Source organism: Aptenodytes patagonicus, chromosome 25, assembly GCF_965638725.1.
Source record: "Aptenodytes patagonicus chromosome 25, bAptPat1.pri.cur, whole genome shotgun sequence".
Lineage (NCBI taxonomy): Eukaryota > Metazoa > Chordata > Aves > Sphenisciformes > Spheniscidae > Aptenodytes > Aptenodytes patagonicus.
In genome coordinates, this window is record NC_134973.1 from 5,878,911 (window position 1) to 5,901,645 (window position 22,735).

A 22,735-nucleotide genomic window follows, 5' to 3' on the forward strand; every position below is an offset into this window, starting at 1 on the left:
ACAAAACTACAGAGAGTATTACGTGTTTGACTTGAAAGTGGGTTATTTCATGGATATTAGCTAGAATATATGGAAAGTTTAGGAACATGAAGTAAAAAAGTGTTGGAGTGTGACAAAGGCAGAGCATCAGTTAAGGCCCTACAACCTCCTACCTCTGAACTTCATTCAAGCACTGAAGGGCTGGAGCAGGAGCAGCTGGAACGGACCCATGTTACAGCCACCCCTTCCAGGCTCAGCCTTGGCTCGTCACCCCTCACCGCACAGAGATGCTAACAGGGACAAACACTCTGCCAGCCAGAGGTATGTGAAGAGTCAAAGTTATATAAAATGAGGCAGCTGAAATTACATTAGAAGGAAAAATCAGAAGCAAAATAGGCACAATAAAAAGATAGGAAAATCAGAAGCAAAGAATACAGAAGAAATTTATTGAAAGCACAAGTACAGACTGGCCAATAACTGCTTTCTACAATCTGAACAGTAAATAATGGAGCTACAGAAAGGTACAAAGGTTGTTATAAAATAGTTTTAATTTCATTTCTTTTTGCATTACAAACATTCTTTGAAAGAGGCAATGGAATTCTGATGTTGTGTATGCTTACCCTCCCCACCCCACCTTCCACAATACTGAACCTGTAATAGCTGTTATCAAAATATACAATACATCTGTTCACCATAAAAAAATGGGTTTTGCTGCCCCCTCATGTCTTACAACAGGTATAAAAAAATTATAAATATGTACACCCTTTGTTACTCACATTCTTTACATGCAAACACAGGGATCCAAAGGAAAAACCCACAATTGCCTGGGTTCCGGGGTTACCTCAATTAATTTGCTTGCATTTTGCAAAATATATATAGCCTGTGGGTTGACCAAATCAATGTTAAAGGCCACCAGACAGGTTTCATTCCAATAAGCCTCTTCCCAGTGTCTTGGGTGAGGTTGATTGAATGCATTTAAAGGTTAAACCACAGCTGTTCCACTTGGGTTGCGCATGGATCCTCACAAGGTGGAGTGCTGCCTGTGGCACACTCGGGAGCACCAGCCGGACCGCCAGTGCTCCCTGGCTGCAGGAGGAACAGATTTTTCACTTCAGGAGGAAGGGAGATGAGCAAATTAACTCTGACAACAACTACTAAGACACCTGAATTCGCCCTCCTGAACATAAGATGCTGGCAAGGAAACATGGAGCTTTCCAGAGAGGCAGATCACAAGGCTTCATTAACAGGCTTACTCAGATTTAGAGGTAACTGAAACCAGCATCTGCTTGTCAGCTGAACATTTTCTCAGCTCAACTGGGGCAACGCTTTCATCACTGAAGATGCTTTCACACTCCTCAGCCACAAGCCAAAGACTAAGGCAGACGAGGATTACCAATCTCATGCCAGCAACCCAAGCTGAACCCTCACTCAAACTTCACACACTTCTCCAGCATAATTCACATCCTCAAGAGTTCAGGGAGGAACTAAGAAAAGTTAAGACTTCTCCAAACACTCAGTGCTAGGCAAGTCAAGAGCTCCCACACTAAGCAAGGAAATCATAACTTGCAACACTAAGACAATTAAAAAACAAACTTTGGTCCACAATTTGCAGAAAAACCCTGAAAAAAAGTACAAGATTCTTGTTATTTTGCATCCGAACAGGTTGCAGGTTAGAGGGAAATGTAAGGCAACATCGGATTACACAAAATAGAAGGCAGAATGGCCCGGGAAAGAGTTGTAAGCCAGAAAAAAAAATAAATGGTTGTATCATTGGGAAAAAACGATCTGCTGCATTCTACTTTTAATAAATTCCCTTCCTATAACTTAAAAAAATCTGGGCTTATAGGTTAAAAAGGTAAAAACTTTAGCCTGGGTCCTTTTACTTAAATTCACAAGCTATTTGTGCTTGTTATCTCAAACACTTTGCTTTAAAAATCTGCTTTGCTTAACATGTTTTATCAATTTCATTACATTACTCATCCTCAGTCATGACCTCAGCCTGATAACTAAATTCCTGCCCTACAGTTTCAATTACAAAAAAAAATAAGTACAGTATACAAGGGTAATACCAAAGGAGTAAATTTAGATTACGTTTATACCATCTTATCATTCTATAAAAAGGTACTTAAACTATTTCTTTTGCATATAAAGAGATTAGAATATTTGGTCAACTGGAAATATTGCTAGGCACAGATGACAGCAACGGCATCAAAAAGTATAATACAAGAATTAAAACAAAAAGCTCAAATGCTGAAGACATGCTATAAGAATGATGGCAGAGCTACATTGGTCTTGTTAATCTCAAATTAGGGGCACGAAGGTGACTCACGTGAACACCTTTCTAAATGTGGGATATCAAATAATTCTTCAAATCCTAGCCAAGTATTTAGATATATATATACACACACAATTTTGACAAACTCTTAATGATTCGTCTTCACAAGTGTCCAACAGTGGTTAATTTTGTATCTTGATCAATGCTCTTGTGAAGGGCAGAGCCTGTTGACTTGCTATTGACAATGGAATGTAATTTGGTCTCGGGAACGCTTCCCCACCCAGACCTTTCTGCTTAGTCTGAATGTTATGGACAAAGGATCTTAAGTAACTCCCACTTGAAGGTTTGCAGATGGCGATAAACCACAAGCAGATTGGAAAGTGGCATGAAGACACATGATACTATGCAGATTGAGACATTTCATGGACAGTGGGATACAACTGCCTGAAGAGTCAAAGCCCAATATTTTCTTTATCCACTTTGCCAGCTTCACCTGTCCTTCACTACAACAAGCTGATCCAGTAAGCCAGAGCTCACTCATTCCCCTCAACTCTCCCAATCCACTCCCTACAGTTCAGATGTTTTCCCCAAAGAAGTAAAAGGTTTAAGGCACAGGATAGCAGATGCACAGTTAAGGTAGGATCAATGCAACTTATTTTTGTGCTGGGTGAGTTGGGAGCTCCTATACACCATGCATTTTGCAAAATCCTGACTCAAAGGCGCTAAAGTGAATTTACACAGTGGTTTTAGGTCTTTCAAGGCATGGATGGGTAAAGAAAATAAAAAAGGCATCAATGTGAAACCTGATAAACTTGTTAGGATCTGCTTTTTGGGGGAGAAGGAGCAGGAGGGGAGGGGAATTTCCCAGAGCAGGTTCCAAAGTGTAAACTTTAACTTGTGATTTTTATTTGAACAGTCAAGATTGTTACCCATCACCGCAAGGTTAGCAATATGAATTAGATTTAATTTTTTTTTTTTAAAAACCGGTAAACTGATTTTCTCTTTAAAAAAATAAAATCTCTGGTCTTTTAAGGTCACTTCAGCTGCATTTTTAAAGTGGCTTTTTTTCTGGAATGATGGAAGTTGAAACCCTAGTGTTCAGCCTTTTAAGGTCAAGGCTGAACCCAAGAGGTTTTTAAGTCAAGTCCATTTTGTCTCACGCCTTCCAAAGCTTTAAATGGTGGACTTCGAGAAGGACACACGCAGGTGATGATTCTCACCCAGGTCATGATTATGGAGGTCAATGAGTGATTGAATGGCTTCTTCCACAGAGCCCATCTGGATCAGAGCCATTTTACGGTCCTTCCTGACAAGACACAAGTCACATTCAGTATGACTGTATGCAGAGTTTGCCTAACTTGACACAACCTTTCTTACCTAGCACTCAACAAGGCCAGCAGAAAATTAACTACCCAGGTAATTGCAGTATATTTTCTTTTTATGTGGAAGAGTATATCTATATGATAAACATGCATATCCAAACTTCTCACTCAGCTACCTTAGTTTTCTTCATCAACTCATACTCACCATGCACTCAATCCAGGGTTACTCTGGAATTCTTTATTCCAGAGAGTCAAATACTGCATTAGTGATGATTCTGCTCACCTTTCACTTAGCCTGAGTTGGAATTCAATCAGAACTAAGTGCTTCTAACCCTTCTCATATTGAAAAGCCCAGTGTAAGGACAGGCCGTAAGAGAAAACACTTACTGGAAGAATTTGAATCCTTTGACCATCCCACCGTTGCTTGAAAATAACATCTTAAGATCTTCTTCAGTTATTGAAGGTCTGAAACAAATAGTTTTTCCAGTCAAACGTACGTTGACAGACTAAATTAATCTCTAAAACCCAATCCTCAGAGCCTTTCCTAAATTCTCTAACAGTAGCTTCTTGGACTGGAAAGGCTATGAGGAACAACAGGAAGATGGGCAAGCTTTCGTCCTGCTAGCAGCAAAAGCTGACCATATTTACTCTCACACTAAATTTGCAAACATTTTTATACTCAGCCATGTAGGAACTCTCCACATGGATACTTACGGAATATTGGACAGATGAAGAGTGGCAGAAGGGGGAAAGATGTTTTGGAAATTTTTGGAGCCTGGTTTCTTGAAACGATGTAGAGGAGAATTTCCATAGTCCTTAGTCAGACCTTGGTCTTCCTGTCCCTCGCGGGGAAGTTGTACTGTCTGATGCTTGGACAATGTTATACGGATTGGCTTCCCATGAAGCTTCTGACCATTTAAATGGCTCATGGCTGCAAGGGTTAAAGACAGCACTGACTACAATGGTATTTCACAGTTTTGTTCAGACATTTAAATCAAAGCTAGAATTTCATTCTAGTTCTTCCCTATGCAGATGCCACCACACCCTCCAGGGACTGCACAACAGGCATTGTTACTCTGCCTTATTGTATTGTTTATTCTATTTCCCTCTAGATTATCTTGCATGAACCATACCTTTTCCAGAGCTGCCCCAAATCCATACTACATATGCAGGTAAGCAATTAAGTGCATGGACACATTCAGGTTTTGGGTCTTTTTTGGAAGAGAAGAAAGTACTGATATTAAAGCTTTCATTACCCATTAGGTCTCTTAATGCTAACGGTCCGATACTTTTAAGCTTGCTTACCAAGCTGGGCCTGGTTTCCATCAGCCATCTGAACTAGGGCATTCTCTTTCTTATTAAATAAAATCTTCACCCTTTGCACATCACCATAGACTCCTTCAAAAAGTGAGGAAACAAGAATAGTCTTAGGTAGGGGAAAAAAAATGAAGGCTCATTCAACTTAGTATTAGCTAATCAATCCAACAGCAAAAACATTCATTCACAACCAGAACTGATCTCATTCCAACCATGGTTACTTATTCTGCTCTAATTAAGGAAAATTCTTATATAGCAGAATAATAATGGAACAATACATTAAAGAAAAGATACTGGGTTTCAGCAAAAAGCAAAAATCTTACTGCCAGAAGACTGGACAATTTAGCATGCTATCACAATTTAAAACTCTTATAAAAGACATGCAAAGCAATAAACCATGCAAAACTGAACATAAAATAAAGGCAAACTAAATTAAATAGCAAACTAAGTAAACAATGTAAAAATGAAATTATGCATTCAAAAAATGGCAAACTGCAAACTGTACATTTTTGAAGTATCAAAAAAGTAATCTCAAATAAATGAAAAACAAGGTAATAAAAAGTGTGAATAATAACATACCGAAAAGAATAAAGAGGCATTGGGGTGTAACTCTCTTTAGAGAACAGCAGAGCAAGGCAGCGGAGGGACAGGGAAGAGGTAAGGAATCGAAGGGGAGAGCGAGGTTGCACAAATCGTCCACAACGAGGAAGGGCAGAGTCCCCGCAGGAAATGGCGAAATTGGTTGATGGATGATGAAGTTTTCAAGATGGTTAATATTGAAGGGCAGGTTGGTTTCCGAAGAGCAGGGTTTTTTTTTTTTTTTTGGAAGGGGAATGTTTTTATTTTTTGTTTCAAGCAACAACAGGAAGCAGAAGTACCGTGCAGTCAGTTGGCAAAGAAATTCCGGATCAGGGGAAGAAAAAAAATTCAGGGATGGGGAGAAAAGAAAAAAGTAGCAAAAAACATAGGTCAGTAAATACATAAGGAAATATGTAGTGTTCCATCAGTCAGATTTATAGAATTCTACATACAATAACTTGTTTACAGAAACAGTTAATAGGTTTTACCTAGTGGAACACAATGATAAAGAAAAGGCATTTTTACTTAAGATATACGAAGAAGTAAGAGACAGTATCACAACAGAGTGACTTTCTACAGGCTTTAATATTGGATTAAATTTCAATGGTATTCCCTAATATTTGACTAAAAATATTTTCTCTGATTACAAGAATTTCTTAGAAGAAATGACTTCATGGATCAAGTAAAAAAAAAAACAGCTATATTTGCTGCTTTAGGACCAGGGACTACGGGAAGCAATCCATATTGCAATACTTAGCTGTAACAAAACAAGGAAACTCCAATTTAGATACCAATCACTGCCTTTAAAGCAAGAAATTATCCAGATGAACAGCTGTACCACTACAAAAAACCTCAAAGGTCTGCTAGAAGCGCTTGCTATAAAGGAACTGGGTACCTCATTTGCAACACAATTCTATTCCCTTCCATCTCCATGGCTTGACCTCACCATGCGGAAACCCAAAACTGCTGTTACTCAGCCAGAAAGGCAGGAAAAGCATCTCTGCTCCCAGTGACAACACTAACCTTTGAATGCAGACTCTTGTCTGCATGCAAAGTTAAAGTCAACGCAAGCTGAGACACGCAGACTTCTTCCACTCATCATGGAAAGAAAAAATGGAGTAATTTCAGTTTCCATCATTCCAATTCAGAAAAAAACCTTATACACTATTGCAGAGTAGTCACTCCAGAGAAATACTGTCTCTTAACTAACTGGTTGTGGCACAGGTAAGTTTCTACAACACTGATTATACAGGCAATGGAAAAAGTTTCAGGTCTGTTAGTTCACAGCTTCAGTACAAGTATCAAAGTCTCTCTAGCCCAAAGACAAGCTGGATGGATAGTGGAGAGCTCATCAAAAAATACAAGGCATGAAATAACTGCTTGCTCCTACTTAAACAAGAACTGTGCACACTGTTCAGACACTGCTCAGAGCTGTGAACCCGTGAAAATTAAACAGAGGTACAGCACAGTCCTTTGTCCTGTCACTGCCATCCAGACAATGCAAAATCATCCCAAGAAACACACACTTGACAGTATCACACTGATCGAGAATAACGATGCCAGCTCTTAATGTTTAAGACTTTTGTTTGAACAGCAAGTCATTGGGACCAAGCCAGAGATGACAGTTCCTGGAATGGCAGAGGAGTTCCTAGGTAGAAAGAGCAACTCATCCAAATCAAAGTTGTATTGCAGTCCCTGCCATTATTTCATGCCCTGGAGAAAATAGTAATGACAGATAAAGAGTAGTCTGAAATACTGATTCAATTGGTTCATCTCATCAAGAGTTAAATATTTTGATCATTCATCACATCCAGGCTTCCCCTTTGATGCAAAAGAGGTTTTGTGGTTACTCTGACATCACTAGTAAGTTTTATAGCTTTGCGAAGTAGTATTAACTTGTGTGCACAGTCCCACCAGTTAAAGTGTTTTTCAGCAGAGACTCATCATACTCTACTGCACACACTAGAAGATTCTACACTTTCAATCCAACAAAGAGCCAAAAGCTGACTGAAGAAAAATCCAAGATACCCGTATCAAATTCTCTCATGATGCCGTCTTTCATTAAAGAAGATTTTTGTTCAAATATTACTTGCTGTATTTTTAAAGAAACCCAAATAGTTCAACTCACTAAGTTAAGTGGAATTGAAAATGTAAACTGTGAGCTGTTAAGGGGTTTAGCTAAGGAAAAACTTCCAGGAATCTTGGAAAGGGAAAATGTGCAAGCACATGGCAGAGGAAATACTGCACAGGTACAAAGTCAAGCTGGCAAGGGTCCAGACACTACACAGAAAGAGCAAAGGTCAGAATGAACTCTCTCTGTAGTTCTGAATTAATGTATTAAAAACTAGAACATGCTAAGGAAAAGAAAGAATGGACATGACTATTCTGTGACCCAAATGACACTATTCCATGGGAATGGCAGGAAGACTCCAAATAAAAGAGGGAGCAAGGGACAGGCATTGTAGTCTTTATGGGACACAAGCAGGCAGGCAGCATCCTTGGCTTTGAACCAAAGAAGAGCAAGATTTTAATTTGAGATGGACTTTCTCATTTCCCTTCAGCAACTAGAGTACTGATCTGCTTTGAGTTTTAGGGCTGGCAGAGCACATCATCTGCTTTTCTAGTTTTGCCGTTTCCTTTAGGATACAGTAGGATTTCACTTTCAATGAGTTTCAGCACAATCTGTGTTCAGAAAGTGAAAGCAGAGGTAACAGGAAGGAGAAAAAAAGTAAAGTTAGGACTCCACTAACCTCAGGATTCAGATTGCTAACCAGCAGAACGGAGTTCCCTGCCCCAGCAAGGCCGGGAATGGCAATCCGTCCTGCTGCAGCCGCTGCAGCTGGGATAGCCAAAGGAGCTAGTGCTCCATGAACATTTGGAACTGACAGGCCTGGAAATTAAAGAATATTAACCAGTAAAGAAATTAACAGCATGTACTCTAGTGTATTTGCTGCACCAGAAGGGAGAACAGCACGCCTTTTGTAACATGCAAGTAACCATTCAAAACACAGTGACCATATATTCTAAGAGCAACAGGAGCCTCCAATTCTGGTGCTGCAGGAAATGTTTTAATTTCTAATAGTATTTGCTCTTGCAGTGCCTGGTGCTTAACAGGTGCCTCTCAGCGCTATCTTGTTGACTACAATATTTTGCATGTTTCACAAGAAGCGGAATCAGCACAAAGCCTCAGCTCTGTTGGTGCAGGAAAGGTATCACAAACAGTGCATTTGTAAGGGTCTTTCCAACCAGTGCATGCCAAAAATGCTTTGTTCTTTAACCATGCATATAACAATCAGATATTGTATGCTACCATCAGCTAATCTCTTCTTGAATGGAGAAACATTAAAGTTTTATTTATAGGCATTTCTAGGTTGCTCACAGTAACATCTGGCCCTTCACTGTATTAGCCCTCCAAAGGGAAGAGCTTTAGAGTTCAAGAAACAATTGCTAGTAATTGATTAAATGAAATTACTTCTCAAAGTGTCATTGTCTATTTCCCCAACAGGACAGGATACTAACAAAACATTAACAGTTGAACAGTTTGATCTGTGCTTGTTTGTCATAAGCAAGGAAATTCCATCAAGTTACAAGAAAGTCAACATAGCTTGGTATGCTATGAAAAACAAAGCAAAAATTGTTTAGTCTAGCACTCCAATGAGCCTATTTAGCACCTAAAACTTAAGTCTTTAATCTCAAACACTGGGCTACTTCTGTAAGTAGCAATAATTTGTTACCTGCAGTATGAGCTGTAAACTTCACAGTGCAACTATAAGTGTATGTAATTGCTTCATGTTTAAATACTAGCTTTACTCAAAATATTTAGGAAAAACAGACAAAGATCCCTTACTTTTTACCACACTTACAGATGTCTAAGTTCCCAACCTCTGCAACCACGTGAGGAAATTCAAAATACAAAGTTTTATCTCCCCCAATTATTTTAAATACTGCCTTTACTGTCTCTCCCATCCTGCTACTCCTATTTTCCTCTTGCCACTGGGATATTGCCTAGCCAGAGGTGCTACAGTTGCACACTCACATTCCTAGTTAAGATTATGTACTGAACCACAATTCCCTTCTGTGCCTAAATGCCATCATTTAGAATTTACATGACTAACCCCAACAAAAATAATCACTACTTAGCTTTAAAACATCAAGATGCTTCAGCAATAGAAAACCTATATAAAATTTCAACTTACGAAATACAGTACCTGCAGCCTGAGGAATTGCAAAGGCAGGAGGAAAGCCAGCTCCCGCATATGGAGAAGCAGAAATTATTCCTGGGGCACCTGGTAAAGATATACACATTATACAAAGACACCCAATAGCAAGAAAACTCTAGACTTAGCTGGAATGTCTCGATCTGTCCTTCAACATAAGCATTTAGTTGAAAGCTAAACCCTAAAACACATACAGTAATTCAAAAATGCCTCTAATGTAACACTGAACTTCAAGTTACAAAAACTATTCCTCCTAACTCTGCTGTTCTGAAACAGCTATTAGAATATAGCCGTTGACCAGAATACAAGCTAGTAGCTCCTGCAACTGTTTAACCACAACATAGTTTTCAAAGTATAGGTTACAACACCCCAAATTATCACTGACTCCATACTGTAGGCAAAACAGCAGATGGCACTAGAAGCAGACAGCTGGAAAACCTTAAATAGTCCTCACTCAAAAGGAGAAGAGCTTTCAAAGCAGTAGCATGCACCCACATCCATATGTTCCTACTAGTATTTTGCACTAGTCTGATTCAGTGGTTCCCAAATTTTCCTCATTAGTCACACTGTATTCAAAAATTTTGTATGACCAAGTACTCTAGGATTATGTCCCCTCCCTTTCCCCAACTGACACACATATCAGTTACATTTGTCCTGCTCCCACTTCCAAGAATTCTCACCAAAAGCAGCTGCCATGGTCTGATCAAGAGAGGGCTGGTTATCCCCAGAAGGTAGGTCTGGCCGTGTATAATCTCTGCTCTTATCGTTATTGTATTTTACATTGAGACTCGTGAGCTTTGAGAAATCTATGCGCAGCGTACAACAGGCATTGTAGATATTCTGTCCGTCTAAAGACTGCAAGGAAACAAACCATTCTTCATCCAAGATGCATTTATACTAAGATCACAGCAACAAATCTCTGAAGAGAGAAGGTGCTACATCATCCCAGGTACCAGTGTGTATCTTCAGATGGAGCAGGTACCTTGCTTTATGTGGAGAAATCACTGCTTCTTTTTATCCCCTTCAGTATTCACCCAAGTTAGCCATACCGCTCTTGGTGGGGAAATTCCCTCCCGCTGGCACATGTGATCTGCCATTAGGTTACATGAGCATTGCCCTAATATAACCACAGAATACTCCAAAATGCTAGATTCTAACATTGATCCTAGATTAATAAAAACAAGCCTAAAAGTTAAAATAATTCAGGTGTTTAGCACTGCAAGCATATTACTCACCAGTTTGGCATGCTGAGCACTCACTGGGTCAGCATATTGTAACAGGGCCTGAAATTGGTTGTTCTTCGTGAATGTAATTATTTTCAAGACTGTACCAAATTTGGAAAAAATCTGCAAGATAATATTTGCATATCTTATCTCATTTCCAGTAAGTTAATTTCATATTGATCTCCATTATTAGAAGCAGAAACAACAAAAGTTATCCTTTCACCTTGTTCGCTTTCCAGCTTAAAAATTGAAGGTTTTAAACTACACCATGGGCATTGTTTAACTTGCATCATGGCATCAGACTAGAAAAACATGAGGGTAACTGAACTGCCCCCTTAATAAAAATTTTTGTTTGTAATGAATTCTTAACACAGGCACATTCACATACACCTTCACAAACTGGAACTTTTCCAAGAATTTTAGGGATTCTTAAATGCAGTCAAGCTTGCATTTTAAACATGAAGATTAAGTTAAGCAACCACAGCAGACAGCAGGAACTTTCCAAATAGGCTACTGCCTGAAGAACTCCTGGACACTATTTGTTTTCCCCCTGCCCTCACACAGGGACATGTAGCAGCTACTTCTGCTAAACCCTAAACAGAACTTGAAGATCTGTCTTGAAAACATAAATATTTGTCCCTTAGACTGTACCAGACTAATCTAATTAAAATGGACCAGCAATCAAATATCTGGAAATTAAAGTCTGGCCAGACCGGGACCAAAAATAGAAGAATCTTGTGTAGGTGTCAGGGTCTCCAGAAAGGAGAAATTTGACAGCTATGTTCAGAACTTGGATTACACAGATGATAAACACATGCTGTTAGAAAAGACATTGCAAATACAACAAATCACTATTTGTTGCTACCCCTTCCTCCAGGACAATCTTCAAAAGTTGCAGCAACATGTTTTACCTGATGCAGAACATCTAGAGTGACAGGATAGAAGAGATTCTCAACAATGATCCTCAGGACAGGGCTCTGGCCAGCCATCGCCATTCCTGCATCTACTGCTGCAGCAGAGGCTGACAGCGCTAGGTTTCCAGACTGAACAGAATTCACTGCTTGCAGAGCTGCTTGGGCACGCTGCAGAACCAAACATTCTGTTAGACCAACACTTCTGCTTGCAAAAATACACATTCAGCTTTTCTGAGCTTCCTATCTGCAAACTACTAGCAGAACTCAACAGTTAGCAGAACAACAGAAAGCAATTTACTGTTCCTAAGGCTGGGGATACAATGACTTTAGTACATTTTAAACATGGACAATACAGACTACCCCAATCAATAAAAGCAATGCAAAAATACAAACTAAATAAAATATGAAGTACTCATGCTACTGCTAGAACCTTGCTCAGCATCTACTGATGCAGCAAAATTACTCCATTGTTTAGAAAAAAGGAAAAACTAGGCTCTTCTGGGGTGACACGCCATCTCCAGAATACTACAGAAGCTGACAAGACTGAAAGATTAATGCACATCTGCTATAGGGATCCAGGAGTGAAAACTGACTTGGAGTTTTCCTGTAGAGTCCCCCCTCACGCATATAACATCATGATGTGCTCACTGTTGTGCATCAGATTCTGGCTTTGTTAGATGCACCGAATAGTAGCATTTAATCTGCACAGCATTAGATGCTCTGATCCTGATGAAAGTCAGTCTGAAAAGTGAGAGGAGGCAAACTGGATGTACTCAGCAGCCACCCCTGATAAGGAGGCACAAGTAACTTGAACTTCTTTCCAGTGTTCCTGTCCTGAAAGATTGCCAAGAGCAGTTGAGCCAAAAAAGGGAACTTTTACCCTATGCAGAGCATATCTTGCACAGAAACTCAAGACAGCCCAAAGCCTTAAGAACCACTGCGTTCAAGTGCTGCCTGCCTCAAAGCCAGCACTTAACCAGCAACACATTGTACTCTACTGCAGACACAGGTTTTGCCCCAGAGTTTAATTTTATATAAATCTTTCAAATATTAGAAACAAACGTCCTAAAGCACTAAACATTAATCAAGTCTTTAGATAGGTATTCAGGTACTGTTTCTAACTAAAGAATGCTAAAACACCACTTCTCATGATCTCATATTCACTATGCATTTTCTTCCCCTGACATTAAGGCAGTTTTAGCAGCTCATTTAACAGTCTGCTGAAGACTTTGGATAAAAGCTATTATAGGAGTCCTTATTCCATAAGCTAGAAGCTAGTATGCTCCGTTTAGCATTTTGATAGTCAAACCAAATCTCAAAACCCTCCCAGGCCTACACCAGCAGCACAAATCAAAACAGCGGCAGAGAACTGTCTGTCCCTCCCACCAGCATGACAATGTAAAGAACAAAAACTAACCGCTTGATTTGGAGAGTTGTCTGTCTTAAGCTCCTTGTGGTTGGAGAACTGAATATAGATGGGCTGGCTTCGAAGGACTGGAGTGACTGTGGTGTAGTAGTTTACCATGGTGTTGGCTGCCTCCTCCGTATTCATTTCTATGAAAGCCTGCGCAGAAGTCAAATCCAACATTGACATATTATCAAAGCGGCTCACGCTAGGAGACAGCATTAACACTTGACAACAGCATTATGCGATTGATAACCTTAGGAGGAATTTCCAGTTGAACTGTAACTGTATTTGATTTTTACAACTGCATTTACATGCAAGTTTTTGTACACAGAATTGTTTAAGAACCAACTGTACATAGAACAAATGAGGATCTTCACTGTCCAGACTGACTTGATGTATGTAATGTTTCAGTCTCATCCTAAGATCTCCATCCTACATATATTTAGGAAACTGGCAGTGACAGAAGTGTCTGCAAGAACACAAGAATACAGCAATAATCCAGACTCTTAACACAATCATATTAAGCAACTTTCCATACTTCTCTACAGAGCAGTAAGCCCACTCACTGTTCCATACCTTTATGGTCTCCTCTACTTCAAAACAAAAACGTAAGGGATTGTAGCAAGTCATTACATTAAATACTTACATATAATCACACCATGCAATATATCAGAGGCACATTTTCATAATTAAGATTAAAGACACAGTATTTTAAGCAATGATTAAAGTTGGCTTGCTTTTTTACTCCTTAATTTGTAAGAATTTTAGTTACCAAATTAGTGCACACCTTCTGCATTACCCAAGAGTGTTTTAGCTTTACCCAGCTAATTTATTGTATCTGTAAAGGTGTCCTTAATATGCGAAGTTACACTGGTGGTTACTCAACTGTCAAGCTGGCTTGAGTGAAAAAGGCCAACTCATGTCACTGCTGTCCAAATAATTTACCTGGTCTGTAATTTAAAAACCAGGCATAATGCTAATTATAAATGACAACCTATAATTATGGACTTAGCTCCTTGTACAGTCTGAAAATAGTATTTTCTACAGCTCATGGGATAATCATGGAAAAGTAAAATAATAGTACGCAATAATAGTATTAGGAGTCAATAACTTACATACATGACAGTTGTTTAAACAACTTGGATCTGGTTTACTGATTACAAACTCATCAAGTCTTTGACATAAACCCTGCTTTCAATTATGCAGACAATACCTGATTTTTTCCTTTCAACATTAGAAGATTGGTGACCTTGCCAAAAGGTAAGCCCAAAGAAATGACCTCTGCCTCCGTGACGTCACTGGGGAGTTTACGGACGTGGATTACTCGGGATGGGACCCCAGCACTTCTACTATCACCTTTGAATTTTTTGCTGTCATTTCCATTAGCTGTAAAAAGCAAGAGTTTCTGCTTAGAGTCAGTTTGAAAGAATACGCACACACCACTTCTGACACAGTTTGTGCTCCCCATCCAGTTATTACTCTCTATTACAGAGAAATACCATAGTCTAATTTAACTAGAGTCTGAAGACACATGGTTTTACTCATTTTTCAAGTTACACGATGCGAGTGACATAGCTGAATGCCACTGCAATGCAATCAACTCTCCAGTGGCCATTTTACAGCTTGTTTACAGCACACACACACCCACATTTCTACTTTGTGTAGGTCTGAGCCACTAATTCTAGATTGCTGCTTTATTCTTTTTCACTTTGACTGGTATTCTTGGCAATGAAGCAGTCTGAAGGGGACATCTTAAAGCAAGCAATATTAAAACAAATATGAACCAAAATGTAATTTTAGATCAGATGGATTATACACGTGGTAAAGACTGTCAGCAGCACAACACCAAAGACATGAGCTGATACAGTCTGGCAGGGAGGCCACAGGCAGAACATGAAGGGACTCAAAAGACAACGGTAGCTCAAAGTAAGACAATTCAAGGCACTGACAAGCACAGAGGGCGAAATTCTGGACTGAGCACCCAAGGATACTGTCTTGGGTGCGAATACTAACCTCTAGATGGTTTAAGACTCCCCCAAACAGCAGCAAACTACTACATACAGCCAAAATAACCCTACATGAAATTCAACTGTGCTTTAAGTATAACAGTTTACAGCAAAACCTGCATGTTCTAATTCTGTAAAATCATTTTAGCAACTGTCCTGCAACAATTTTATTCAGTCTGCTAACCTTTTATGGGTATAGGGCAGAAGTTTATTATTATTCAGCACTGTCCTACAAAAGGCCTAATAAGTACTAAAAATGAAGAGATTTTATAATTAAGATTAAGTGGGGAAAAAACAGACATCCTTATAGTATTTGCAATACTTATCAATTGCTATTCTTTTTTATAGGGAATATTACCTGCAGAAGAAGAGTTGCTGCTCATGATAAAGGGTCCGTTAGTAACACAAGTAGAGAAAAGCTCGTCAGATCCCCGCTGGAAAAGAAAAGACAAAAGGTAAACTGACAGCATTTTTACTAAATTCTATTCAGGTACTCCTAAAGCAGAATGACTGAGATTAAGGTGTAGAGAAGCTGAACAGAAGTGTAAGTGAAAATATACTGACAGTGGGCAGTGAACCTCACCTCCATCATAAATTAAATATAAATAAGATCCAATTTAGTAATTGAGTGTCACTATCCAATATCTCTTTTCAGCCACGCATTAGCAATCTGAAGCATTGCTGAATTGTCTGAGGCCACTAAATGCAGCGTTGTGCATTGATATTCACATTCTCCTATTGTATCTAACAAAACAGATTTCTGACTACTCAGACAAGATTTTCATTCTTTTAGGTTAAGCTAGAACACCACTGCAGTTGATCAGGAAGAGCAAAACAGATAGGCCTCCTGGCAGTCATTAAGAGGACAGATTATTTTACTGTGGGTTACCAGGAATAAGGAAGTCTTAAGCAAAAGACAAGTTATCAGAAGCTGGCCAAAACCGTTAGTGTATGACTTGGCAATTATGAACCAAAAGATGTGTTTCCAGTTACAAGCAGAAGATGCAACTTGGAGAAACTGAGACCTGAAAGAAAAGGATCTCTTCCCCTCCCTACCCCAAGAAAGGGCAGATCAGGAAAGTAAAGCTACTAGCAAAAAGCTACTTTTCAAATTTTACAGCAGAAATAGGTCCACATATAATAATTTGGATTCTAGCACAAAATAGTCTGATCACTGGTTTGTTTTCTAGCCATAATCCCCAGAACAGCAGCAACAACTTCTAGGACAACAGTACCATAAAGTCTCAGTAAATCCATTTAACTAAAAAGACAGACTAACATTCTGAAGCAGAGAAACCCAAGTACCACAGGTACAAAATCTTTGTAATCCCATCCTCCATTGCCTTTCACACTATTCTACCTTAAAGTCAACATAGCTACTTGCAAAACAAAGCTGTGAGTAGCACAGCGTATCCCAACATCTCGATTCTTTGATTTTTCTTACCACAGCACTGTGCATTTCAACTCCATTCCCTGCAAATAAAGCTACAGATCTATGGAACAGATTACTGTACGCAATTATGTGTTTCAATTCATTACAGCATTCCCTGTAAAGTCACCCAAATTACCTCAACTGACCAAGTCTAGTCTAACCCAAGTAAGAGGTATGAAAAACACTACTAAGACAAAAGCAGACAAGACTACAAATTACTTCTTAGCACAATCTATACTTATATACATAACACAGCTTAAAATCAGTATGGCTTAATTTCAAACAAGTTATATAGAAGACTTCAAATCCCATTGTAAACTGTGAGCAAACATGGTAATATAAATTTAACATATAAAAGCATTTTCTCATAATTTTCTACATTACTCTTACACAGAAATGCCACACTAAAAGGCTTTCATCAACAGAAAAAAAGAACAGAGCTCGTCCCTGCCTTGGCCAACTCCCACCCATCTCAATGGAAACAAACCCTGCTTCACACTGTGGCCACCAGAAACTCTATCTTCCACCATGCCCTATATCTGGTGGCACCTGCAGTAACAGTATCTGCACAACAACAAAAGCTCTCCACTCAACTTCCCCAGCAAACAGGTTGGAAAAGTAGGTCATACCAGAAGCCCCAGAACACTGAATTACAGACACAGGTTTTGTTTCCCCCCCCTCAAATCTTGAATTTCTTGTTTGACTACTCACTGCTAGCTCTTCAAAGACAGGCTCAAGGACTTTGATGTCCTGAATACGAGAAATTAGGCCAGGTTCCAAAACTGCGGTTCATGTGCTGCTGCTGGTCACCTGCAAGCACTGACCAGGTTCCACAAAGGCTATGGGCACTGAGCAAGGTCTCCTTCTTCTAACAGGGTGTAGTAATTAGGAATAGGCCTTTTAACAGCTGTTCTAATTAGCACTTGGATTCCTGAGTACAGTGAGAGGCAAGCTAGTCTGGGAGGCTATTAGACTGTGATCCCATCCTTTTGATGACTCTAATGCATAATTCCAAGGCTAAAAAAACCCCACGAGTTTACTGTAAAAACACTCTTGTGTCTGAAACGCTGCAACCACTGCAGGTACAGCTTTACTTTCCGTGGCCCAGGATACAACTGGCAGCTATTTACAAGAACCACCCACCAGCAAACAAAAGCCCTACCAATGCAGACAAGTGTTTACTGCCCTCATGAAACCCCTCGCATCAGGCCCTAATGGGCCTTGAACTTGTAAAAAACTGTTCTTAAATAGCAACCTGTAAATTTCTGAACATACAGAACTCCAGCACTCCCAGTATGAATCAATGGATCTGTGCAAGCATACTCAGGCAGCAGCCCTTGCAATCCATCATGGAAACACCAGGAGAACAAGCCACATACTTGGCTCTCATGGAGGCAACACTAGGAAACTATAAACTGGAAAAACAAACATTTATACTATTATGGAAAGAATTTAAATTCCCTGAATTTAACTTTCCTAATGGCTTATTTAAAATAAACATTTTCTCACGTATTTGCAAATTTACTTGCAGGGCACTTTGACAAGGAATGCTCATTGCTGCTGGTTTCCACATGTCGATGTTTCTTTAATGAAAGCACAATTTCAAATCCACTCCCCTCTTATCTTGGAGACTGTCTACACTGCCTGCTGTGACCAGAGCCAGGAGGCAGAGGGGGATGATTGTTCAACACCAAAAGAAGCAGCAGTCAATTTGTAAGCTTCCCAGCTGGAAGTACATGCAAATGAAGAGGGAAGACTGCAGCAGTTGGAAAACTACAATTATTCCATGGTATTTTCTCTACACAAGGAAGTTTACAGACAGTACATACATAGTACCGTGCAGTTATACCAAAATTATTCCACACAGACTCCCTTTAAAAGAAAGGCTTTTAAAGTGCAAACCTAAGAGGAGCATACCCAACGCACCAAGGAGTTACACGGTGCTGCCATCCTCACACGGGTACAGACCAGTGCTGGCAAGCTTCCCACAACAGAAGGAAGTTATATCGACTACGACTTTTCATCAGTGCTTGTTCTTCCTCTGTTACTGTTGGAGCTGATCTCTAATAACCAGAAGAAATCTCTATTGACAGTTGCTTTTTGGAATGACCTAACCTGAGGCAAATTGAAAATCAAGCACTATTAATCTGCACTTGGTATTGGGAACTTCAGCAGGAGCCCGTATCAATCCCCTGTCTTTACACTTGCAGTGATTGCCATAATGTCTTTCTAGACTCTAATGTCTTTTCTTTCTGTACTTGTTAGAAGCTATGAATAAGGTTTAAAACCATGTTATAAATTCAAATGCTCCATAACAAGTATCCTAATTCAGTAGAGTCATAGGAACCAAAGCAAGCCTGGTTGTTTTAAAAGGTTTAAAAGAGTTTCTCACCAACAACATATCCATTGGGTATTTTGAATGATATTAGAAAAGCCAGTACAAAAACTATTGATTCTGAAGTATTATATTGTTTTAAGTTTAAAACTATGCAAACCCAGGGAAGGGGAGGAGGAGGTGAACAAACAGCTGCGTGGGTGCTCGGCTGCTCACCAGTATCAACCCACAACACTACTTTTCTACCTTTTTTATTCTCCAACCACCACAGGGAGGCCCAGCTGTGCAGTGCTTCGTTCAAGACACAGTTCTTCAGATTCTGAAGTTCACATCCCTGCTCACAAGAGGCATTAATTTATATTGACATTTCTGTTTAGCTAACTCTTTTGCAGCTGGTATTTTTATGACAAGATTAACAGAAGCAACAGTGTGCTAGCAGCAACACTGCTCTACATAAAATTCTTCATTTGAACTAACAAATCTCCTCTTCCTGTTTACAGAAAACAAATACCACTTTTGAAGTTACACTGACAGATCTTACCTAGATGTCATGGTTTAACCCCAGCCGGCAACTAAGCACCACACAGCCACTCACTCACTCCCCCCGGTGGGATGGGGGGGGGGGGGGCCCAAAACCAGCACACTAGACCAGGGTAAGGCTGCTTTACCACCAAAATCACCAGTCAGCACGCATACTACTACCAGGTGAAACACTGCCTGGGAGCATTTCTATGACAGCAGTCCCCTCTTGTCTGCCACACTCGTGGCTACAAAAGGTCTACTGCTCAAGCTGCATTAATTTAATAACACACCCATGCTCCTTGTAGTCTTGCTATCAATACTTTAGTTCCCTTTTCTGAATTAGAGAGTCTGCCACAAGATAGAATTCTAATATTTCATATTTTTTCCAAGTTATCTTTTTGACCACCCCCCAAACTCCAAGCCTTTTTTTGCTTTAAAGTTCTAACAAATAACTTCTAAGAATTTTGAATTAGTCTAGGCTTTCACAGCTTAAAAAGCAAATTCTAATTCATATGAAAACTATAAATTGTCTCATTTTCACCAGGATTTTACCTGAACTTTACCATAGTTTGGAATGAAGCCAGAGATTGTCTCAGCTTCTACCAGCACATCTAGTAGTACTACAGAAATTCTCAGCTGCCCTACATAATCCTTTATCTGCTTAAGATCCAGTCACTTATTTTACATGGATTACAATAAATCAACTGCATTCTGCCTGTGCAAAAGGCTAGAAACAAATACAAACAACCATAAAAATATTAATTTCAAGACAAACAGGTGATATTAATCAACTTTCAGAAATCAACAAGTTACAGGCAGAAAGCAAAATTAAAGCAGTGGCAAAAAGACAGGGCATATGGGAAGGAAAAGGACAGTGACTAGGAAGGCCAGCAAGCTACAGGCTAGCCAAGTCTAAGATCTATGAAAAACTATTTATTTCCCTGGCTTGCTGAGGAAATTCTACGCAGCAGCAGCATTCTCTACCTTTGGACATGGAGCACCTTACACTGCTCTAACAGTTTTTAAACAGACTAAGGATAGCAGTATCCCTCCTTCTTGTGAGGGAAAAGATAGATTTAGGAGGCATACAGGCCATCAGCTAACATGCACTTACAATAAGCAAAGCAGGTAACACAGCTGCACCTGGAAAATCTGAAAATAAACCAAGAAAAATCTGTACTGTTAGAAGTCCTTGGTCTGCTTTTCTTAAGTTCAGATTAAAAAACCCTCTGTTGGAAGTCTTGTAACTCTGCCTGGCCAGAGCATGCAAGCATCATTCTTCTACTTCACTTTCCCTACGTTTGTAAAAAAATTTTGGACCCAGTAAAAGACCACTGTAATATTTTACACACAAAAAGACACACAAATCACTGAGAAGCTCACAAAAACTCTTTGCTCTGATGAAAGAAGCAAAAAAATTATTGGAGCACAGAAAGAATTGAGCACCTCTGAAGTATCCTTCAAGAGATCTGTATGAGTTCAATCTCAGAGGAATGGAAGAGTGTACTTTGATACTTCAGTTCACAGCTCAGATCACTTTGTGAAGAAACTAATAAGAGAAATCCAGTCTGATGACATCATCATTCACACTCATGTTGTATTCCAACATTTTTTGCTGAGAGATTCAAGAGCTGGGAATGGAACTAAATTTAAACTACTAGGAAGAAGGATGCCAGTTTTCCTTGTCTTCCACAGAAGACTCAATTCCAGCAAGGCTCCCTTATGTTACCCCCATATGCCCCTCTTCCCCCCCGCCTCCAACACTCTTTAGTCATCTAAAGGTAGAGCAGTGTGAAAAACATTCCAATTTGGGTCACAAACAGAAAGTGAGTCAACTTTTTTGTGAAAACATTGTGAAGAACACACAATACAACTGCATCCTCCTTCAGCCCTAGTAAAGTTAAGATCAACACAAAATAACTTCAAGATCCTGAAGACTGCAGCCTCTGAGATGGCTGCTAAGCAAAGCATGATACTGCTGTCCCACCGGTCTGTAAGCAGCAGCTACAAGCTCAGTGTCACTCACCCCTCTGCTGTGCCCTGTTTAAGACACACTATTTACAAGCCAACCAGAACCAATAGCAAGAGGTGGGGGGGAGAAATCATTTTAGTTCAAATTGCTCACTGCACCCCTATATGATTTATCAAATTAAATCCAACCCAGTAGTCAGCATATTACATTGAAATAATGAACCCGTGGTGGAGGCATTAGCCTATCTGGCAGGCTTAGAGTACATACTTTTTTTTAAACTATGCTCTGTTCAGCTGGGGCCAGCAAACACCTGTCACCTACCACTTAATGCTTTTTAAATTGTTATAACCTCACTCTTGTCTGGACAAGATTTAGTCTAATACCTTTACAAAAGAGCCAGCACAGTAAACTTCCCACTAAGATTCACAGTAGCATACTGGGTACACACACACTTTCAGCATCTTTGAAACTAGGTTAGTTGGTCAGAGCATTGCAAAGAATTTAGTGCATTGGAAAATTAGTTTCTTCCCATGCATACTGCCACAATAGCTGCTACTATTTCTATAGTATACAGATAGATTTTGGGGTTCCTAAAAGACACTAGAAACTTAAGCATTACATTAAAGCAATTGCTCACACAACCTGACGAGATTTTGCAATAAGATGCATTATGAGCTCAAGCACACACTAGCTTTAGAGCCAAGCCGGATCCTCAACCCACTCACCTCATCAGCCCCTCCCTGACTTTCTTTCTCAGTCTTTGCTACTATGGAGACACCCTGTGAAACAAACCTGCCCTTTGAGCAAATAAAAGGTGTGGCCATTTTAAATAGCCCAAAATTCCTAAACTCCAAGTACTGCAGTAATGCAGTCATTCTGGCTTTGTAGGGTAGCACACACCCAAGCTTTATGATATACTGTTCCCAAGTTGTAACTTAACTAGTAGTCAACCTTGAGCTTTTTAAATCATTGCAGTGGAGCAGACAGGTCCTTGGTAAAGCTTAATACAGATACTATCAGAAAGAAATACTGCTGAATGAGTCACTTTGGGAAAATGGAACCTATGAAAGAATATTTTAGGCCCAAATCTGTAAAATGGCAAATTGGACATGCAGGTTTAGAAGGAGCTCCATGCTAATTCAAACTCATCTAAATTGCAGTTGTGTAATAACTACAGTCTGCTTTGGCAAACACTGAGCAACCATTACACTGGGATTACCAAAACACACTTGCT

General features: G+C 39.6%; 1 protein-coding gene across 3 annotated transcripts in view; it reads right to left on the reverse strand.

The window, feature by feature from the left end:
• Positions 1-397: 397 nt before the first annotated feature.
• The window catches only part of PTBP1 (polypyrimidine tract binding protein 1), a 31,520-nt gene continuing 9,182 nt past the window's right edge, over positions 398-22,735 (reverse strand). For 2 of the 3 annotated variants that reach the window (XM_076359650.1, XM_076359648.1), the window contains 13 exons: positions 15,599-15,674; positions 14,448-14,620; positions 13,244-13,390; positions 11,824-11,994; positions 10,925-11,035; positions 10,370-10,544; positions 9,669-9,758; positions 8,223-8,362; positions 5,473-5,506; positions 4,882-4,974; positions 4,291-4,507; positions 3,964-4,041; positions 398-3,560 (listed from right to left, as the gene is read on the reverse strand). In XM_076359650.1, coding sequence (XP_076215765.1) covers positions 3,428-3,560; positions 3,964-4,041; positions 4,291-4,507; positions 4,882-4,974; positions 5,473-5,506; positions 8,223-8,362; positions 9,669-9,758; positions 10,370-10,544; positions 10,925-11,035; positions 11,824-11,994; positions 13,244-13,390; positions 14,448-14,620; positions 15,599-15,623 — 1,587 coding nt within the window. In that variant the 5' untranslated portion in view covers positions 15,624-15,674 and the 3' untranslated portion in view covers positions 398-3,427. The remainder of the gene's footprint in view (positions 3,561-3,963; positions 4,042-4,290; positions 4,508-4,881; positions 4,975-5,472; positions 5,507-8,222; positions 8,363-9,668; positions 9,759-10,369; positions 10,545-10,924; positions 11,036-11,823; positions 11,995-13,243; positions 13,391-14,447; positions 14,621-15,598; positions 15,675-22,735) is intronic. The other variant, XM_076359649.1, reaches the window with a different exon arrangement.